Raw genomic sequence first — 6732 nt, forward strand, 5'->3', positions numbered from 1 at the left:
AATGACTTGAACTTTCTGTATTGTTGCTCTTTGTTTGTTTATTTTCACACTTGCTACCTGTGAGTGGTTGGGCCTGATGAACACGTTGTGCTCATATATGTATGAATCTGATCTGGATTTTGTAAAGTCTGTATCTTTGGTGTTGTGTTAGTTTTTTGTGTACTTGTTTTGGATCGTTTAGAGTTGCTGAGGGTCTTCCACAGCCCTAGAGGGCGCTGCTGCACCTCCACGCCGCTCATCACTCTGACTTTGTTGCCGGAAGTAAATCCCACGCCCCAGAGGGAAGGAGGTCGGCGTGTGTTGATCTGTTTCCACGTGTCAGTGGATTCATTCAGATCAAATCCAGCTGGTTTTAACAGATTAACGTGAATCGAATCCAAACAGCAGCGATGGGTAAAAAAGGGAAGAAAGAGAAGAAGGTGAAGGGAGCAGAGAAGACCGCCGCCAAGATGGAGAAGAAGGTTTCAAAGAGAAGCAAACGAGAGGAGGTAACTGGATTCTAACTCACTAACCAACTAGCCAATTAACCAATTAACTAACTAACTAACTAACTCACTGGCTCACTAACTAACCGACCAACTTATTAACTAACTAACCTACTGACTGACTAACTGTGGATTTAAATGGACGTATACTAACTGACTGTAGATTTAAACTAACATATAATAACTGTAGATTTAGACTTATAATAAGTAACTGTGGATTTAAACTAAATCATTCAACGTGTAATTATTTGTTTTATTTTATTATTATTTAGTGTCCGTTAATATGATGTGAAAACGATCTTATTATTCCTCTTATGACTAAACTGAGAGTGTTGATTATTTCATCATCTGAACTTTCTTTTCGTTAGTTTTTAAATCTGCAGGTTCAACATATTTCCTGTACATTTTTAAATCCTGTGAATTACATTTGAGCAGTTTGAAAGGTGCGATAAAGTTTGACTACTTGATTTTTCTGTTCATTACTTTGGTTAATACAACTACATTGAATAAAATCGCAATTAAACTCAAAGTAATTAATTTAGTGCAAATTAATACAAAACACAATTTCAAACATAAACGATTCTTCTGAAAGAGAATAACAGAGTTTTCCTTCCCTCCTTCCCTCCTTCCCCCCTTCCTCCCTTCCTCCCTTCCTTCTCTAGGAGGATCTGGAGGCTCTTATTGCAGAGTTCCAGACTCTGGATGGAAAGAAGACTCAGGTTGTGGAAACGACATGTCCCCCTCCGTCCCCGAGGTGAACCCCCGCCCGTAGTTCAACCTACAACCCGCCTGCTGTGGAAGAGAAGCGTTTCTTAATCTCTGACGTCTCTTCCTGCTTTTCAGATTGAGTGCGTCTCTCTCTCCTCATCCGGAGAAAGATGAACTCATCCTGTTCGGAGGAGAATTCTTCAACGGAAAGAAGGTAGAGAAATACTCTGAAGCTGTTTACAGACACAAACTCTAGGACCCTGACCCTGAGATATTTGTATTCTTCTCGTTCTATTGTCCTTATTTGTTAGAGACGTCATCAACGTGGTCACTCAGACATTTAACTCAGGGGTCTGACAGGAAAGTTTCTGGAAAATGTCTAATGCAACAGACTTAGAGCTTTCTGGAAAATGTCAGGAAATCATTTAGACTTCAGTTCATGTCCGAAAGCAGCTTTATACGTGTTCCTCTGCCTGAGTGAGATAGAAAATACTCAGACAAGAACAATCACTACTCTGTCTTACACACCCGTCTTACAATCACTAGCCCTGTGCTAGCTGAATCTCAGGATGAGCCCATTTGCTTGAATGATGTTTTCTCTCTCTCGCTTTTTCCAGTTTTGACAGTTTTCTACAGGATGAATAAATTCCCAGTTCCAAATCTTGCTGTTAACTTTGTTTGCAGACGTTTCTGTACAACGACCTGTTTTTCTACAACATCAAGAAGAACACGTGGGTGAAGTCCGACATCCCCAACCCTCCTCCACCGCGCTGCTCTCACCAGGTAACGCCTCCACGTGGATCCTCTCCTGTCTCCTGATGCTCGCCCCGATCACACTGAACATCTCAGAGGTTCCTCACTCAGATTTATAACCAGCTTGAAAACAGTTTGACGTTTTCCACGAAGAGAGAGAAGTTGATTTACAGAAGCAAGTTTCCCTCCAGTTGGAATTTAGAATGCAACTGATGGTGTGATTCTTCTTTTCAACCACAAGGGGGCAGAATGCCACAGCACAGGCTGGGATAGGGGGACTGAGTCTTATCAGCAATGTCATCATGGCTGATGGCCTGTTGCAAGGAAACAAATTAATTCAAAGGACAACAGATGTTTATCTCACTCTGTTTATGCTCTCCTCTTCCTCCTCTTCCTCCCCTCTCCCTCAGGCAGTGGTAGTTCCCCAGGGTGGGGGCCAGCTCTGGGTGTTCGGGGGGGAGTTTGGTTCTCCGAATGGGGAACAGTTCTACCACTACAAGGACCTGTGGGTGCTGCATCTGGCGACACACACCTGGGAGAACATCAAGTATGTGTCCTAAACGCAGACGTAGTAATAAACAGTGGAGTTAAGGGTCAACGTTTGTGTTTATAACTCATTTTTCAGTGTTTTAAAATGAGCTTTGTGTTTTCCAGGGCGACCGGCGGTCCGTCGGGGCGCAGCGGACACCGGATGGTCCTCAGCAAGAAGCAGCTGCTGGTGTTTGGAGGTTTCCATGAGAGCACCAGGTAAAGTTTCACTGATCAGGAGGATGAAACAGGAATAATCACAACAGATATAAAGATACGCTGGTGTTTACGTTTGATGAAATGTTGTTTTTGTTTGACTTCCTGTAGCAGCTCATTGAGTCTTTTCTATTCTTGACTCAGTTTCAACCCGTTTCTCTCCTGATCCCTCCCCCACGTCTCCTCCCCCTCCTCAGGGATTTTATCTATTACAACGACGTCTACTCGTTCTCCCTGGAAACCTTTTCCTGGTCACGCCTCTCTCCGTCAGGCTCCACCCCCGCTCCACGCTCGGCCTGTCATATGAGTTCCACGCCCGACGGCACAGGCGTCATCGTCTACGGGGGATACTCCAAAGTTGTGAGTGTCTGATCTGATCCTTTAGTTGCACGTGCGTCTCCTCCATATCAATCATATAGACTTGTTCTGTGATAATGTAATTAACTGTATTTAATAATGTTCCTTTAGAGAGTCAAGAAGGATGTGGAGAAGGGAACCATCCACTCGGACATGTTCCTCCTGAAGCGAGAGGGTAAAGATGGCCAAGGTACAGAACTCCTCCCTGTCAGAATCTGTTTGAGATGATAGGACCTCAGAATCTTCCAGCTACTGTCGTTCTTTTTGTGACTCGTCTTGTTTCTCCGTCCTCCAGAGAAGTGGTCATGGTCCAGGGTGAGCCCCTCAGGGAGCAAGCCTCACCCTCGCTCTGGCTTCTCGCCGGCGATGGGCCCAGCCGGGCGGGCGGTGCTGTTTGGTGGGGTGTGTGATGAGGAAGAGGAGGAGACACTGGAGGGGGACTTCTACAACGACCTGTACCTGTATGACACGGTGAAGAACCGCTGGTTCCCCGGCGTGCTCCGGGTAAGCTCCACCGCCACGGTTCACCTGCTGCGTGAATGAATGAAGGAAGGTTTGTGTGGAAGAGAAGTTCATTTAACCCCGGCACCAACTTCAGAATCATCCCGTCATCGGGGGGGGGGGGCACATGGATGCTGTTGCTTTTTCCAAATGAATCCTAATTTAATCGTAGTAGAACTCGACTGATTTAACATTTGTGTCCGTTCAGGGAAACAAGACGGAGAAGAAGAAACGACGCAGGGGGAAGAAGGAAGGAGCAGAGGGGGAGGGAGGAGAGATGGAGGGCGAGGATGGGGAGGAGGCGGCGCCACAAGGACCCACTGAGGTCATCAAGGAGATCGTCACCGAGGACGGCACCGTGATGACCATCAAGGAAGTGATCCCTGGAGCTCAGGAGGAACAGGAGGAGGAGGAGGAGGAGGAAGAGGATGAAGGTTAGATTACACAACCACACACATCAAGAACGTTTGGACAATCCCTCGTTCTTGTCCTTTGGACGTTTGAATTCTCATTGATTTCAGACTCAGGTGTAAGTTTGTCTTCTCCTCAGCTTCAGCCTCCGTCAGCCTGGTGGAGCCCTGCCCGAGGTCCAGCGCCATGGCCACGGTGCGTCAGGGCAAGCTCTTCCTCTTCGGAGGGATGTTTGAGGTCGGCGACCGCCAGTTCACCCTGAACGACTTCTACAGCCTGGACCTCAACAAGATGGACCAGTGGGACACTCTGGTTGAGATGGATCCCAGTGAGTCAGCCGCTCGAGAACACAGTAAACATAGAGGAGCTGAGATTTAATCACAGGCTCCTCAACAGGCGCTCTGCAGCTCCTCTGAGGCAGGAGAGGAGCTGGTGATGAGACGGGAGAGACGCATGTGAGGTTTCATCTGGATCTATGATTCTTTGTCCACAGAGACACAGGAGTGGCTGGAGGAGTCTGAGTCAGAGGACGATGAGGATGAGGAGGAGGAGGAGAAGCTGAAAGGAGCAGAAGGGGAGGAAGACAAGGTTGAGTCTGAAGGGGAAAGTGACGATGAGGAAGGTAATGATCTTCAATCTGTATCTTTGTCACTTCACCTTTTCATGTGATTTTATAATGAGCAACAAGTGACCAGCTGATTCTGCTGCTGCCTTTTAAACTCAATAAGATCTGTTTGTGTGTCCAGATGAAGACGAGCACCCGGCCGTGCAGGAGGGGGAGACGGTGACTGATTATCAAACCCGGACCGAGACGTACTGGACGGGACTGGCCCGGACTAAAATGGGCCCTGACATCAAGGACAAAAAGGTTGCAAAGGTCGCCCTCGCCATGGCTAAAGTCTTCCATGAAGACCAGTAGTGGAAAAAACGCCAAATGTTCTGTGTGTGTGTGTGTGTGTGTGTGTGTGTGTGTGTGTGTGTGTGTGTGTGTGTGTGTGTGTGTGTGTGTGTGTGTGTGTGTGTGTGTGTGTGTGTGTGTGTGTGTGTGTGTGTGTGTGTGTGTGTGTGTGTGTGTGTGTGTAATGTTACTGCAAACAATTCAGTAATACAAGTGAGATTTCAAAACAAAGACATTTAACCATCTTCCTACTGTTTGACATTTATAGGTTATTTTTTTATTTTCGGGTTCACACGAATATTTTATTGTTTTTTTCAAGATCAACATCAGTTTTCATTTAAATGAAATTAAAACTAAACTGAAATAACACTTTTTAATGCTGCTGCTGTCACTGTGAAACCACAGTGCTGAAGCTAACAGAGAGTTGTTAGTAACAGACAGAAGAAGTAAGAGGAAATCACTTTTGTAATTTTTTTATTTCTTATGGTCGTCTTTTATTACATGTTTTAATTTGTCTTATTCTCGGTAGTGGAAGTATTTTTGTGCACTTAGTTTGAACTCATTTGGCCTCTTGGTTCTCGTCTCCTTTGAGGAGTTTCTTTTACACTGAACAACAAAATGTAACGACGAGTTCAGAGAAGCAGCGTTTGAATGTTAAGAAAAAAAAATGAAATGACCACACATCTGCCTATTTGTAAACAGGGACTGTCTCCATCTGGTGGACATGTGGGTCAACGCAGTCAGTCACAGGTGGAGAGATGTCCTGTGACGGCTCAGATTGACGTCTGCTCCTGAGAGACAGCGAAACTAAAATGTATGCTTCAATAGAAATTAAACTAGAATGACACTTGAGGAGCGGAAACCTCCACGAGGACCAACAGTCCCCTCATTAAACATCATTTAAATTCATTACATCCAGATTATTATTGAGATCAACTCTAAATTTAGAAATACAAACAGACATCAGTCTCCTACGTGAGCTTTTCAGTCAAGATCATGAATTATTTCCCTGGGAAACTGGAGAAAATAAAGTAAAGTGGGAAGTTGACCTTCTTGGCCCACGTCTCATCCTTCAAAACAAATCAAGTGGAAAACTCAGTTTGGTAGTTTTTGCATAAATCTGCGAACAAATAACCAAACAAACCAAAACCAATAAACCTGTCGTCACTGTTTGTTTAACCTTAGTTTTTACTTTACTTCTTCCAAAGCCACACCTCACAGATCTATGTTTGAAAAGTAAAACTATGTGTTACAGCTCAAATAAAAACATAATTCATCTTTCTTTCTTCTCCTCTTTTTTCTTTATACTCGTGTTTTCACAACCCCTCGTCTTACTGGGTTCTTCTTCCCTTCCAGTACCAAGATCTGTAGATGTGATGGGGACGATTGTGTGCCCCCTGCAGATCTGTAGCTGCAACACATTTCCTTTGTCTGAGTTTCACTCGTCTACAGCGATGGAGACCAGGAACAGAGAGAAGGTGGAGGGGCAGAGGATGGAGAGCAGGGGCAGAAAGAAGAGATGACACGACGGTGTGGGAACGGTGGGGAAGTAAAGGGGAGAGGAAGAGGATGGAGGGAGGGTTACAGGGGAGGAAGAGGAGGGGGAGTGAGTGCACGATAAGTCAGGGAAGACATCAGTCACTGTGAGCAGCAGCCTATCCCTCAGTGACCTATTTTATCCTCCACCAGCATGCTGAACGCGGGATGAGAAGAGGCTGATGAATAATAGAGGAGAAGGAGAGATGGATGAGAATGAGGCTACCTTCCTCTCCTTCTTCTTCCCCTCCCTTTTCCCGTGCCCACCCCCCCTTTCTTTCTTCTTCATTTCTTTTTTTTTTAATTTCAACTCCGGGACCAAAAAAGACTCGATAAATA

General features: G+C 45.4%; 1 protein-coding gene across 1 annotated transcript; it reads left to right on the forward strand.

Annotated features, from left to right (window-relative positions):
• Positions 1-271: 271 nt before the first annotated feature.
• Positions 272-6138, forward strand: klhdc4 (kelch domain containing 4). The gene is made up of 13 exons (XM_062390351.1): positions 272-488; positions 1148-1239; positions 1329-1407; positions 1878-1976; positions 2357-2493; positions 2601-2693; positions 2888-3050; positions 3159-3237; positions 3343-3551; positions 3757-3982; positions 4099-4287; positions 4453-4581; positions 4706-6138. The coding sequence occupies exons 1-13, from the start codon at positions 390-392 to the stop codon at positions 4876-4878; spliced, it is 1767 nt and encodes a 588-aa protein (XP_062246335.1). The 5' UTR covers positions 272-389; the 3' UTR covers positions 4879-6138.
• Positions 6139-6732: the final 594 nt, after the last annotated feature.

Source organism: Platichthys flesus, chromosome 6 (assembly GCF_949316205.1).
Source record: "Platichthys flesus chromosome 6, fPlaFle2.1, whole genome shotgun sequence".
In the NCBI taxonomy this organism is placed as follows: domain Eukaryota; kingdom Metazoa; phylum Chordata; class Actinopteri; order Pleuronectiformes; family Pleuronectidae; genus Platichthys; species Platichthys flesus.

Bases quoted from the DNA above. Each gene is read 5' to 3' on its own strand.
- klhdc4 (XM_062390351.1), top strand. From the start codon at position 390: ATGGGTAAAAAAGGGAAGAAAGAGAAGAAGGTGAAGGGAGCAGAGAAG. The intron at 1,408-1,877 runs GTAGAGAAATAC...CTTTGTTTGCAG, and splicing joins AATTCTTCAACGGAAAGAAG to ACGTTTCTGTACAACGACCT. The intron at 1,977-2,356 runs GTAACGCCTCCA...CCTCTCCCTCAG, and splicing joins CACCGCGCTGCTCTCACCAG to GCAGTGGTAGTTCCCCAGGG.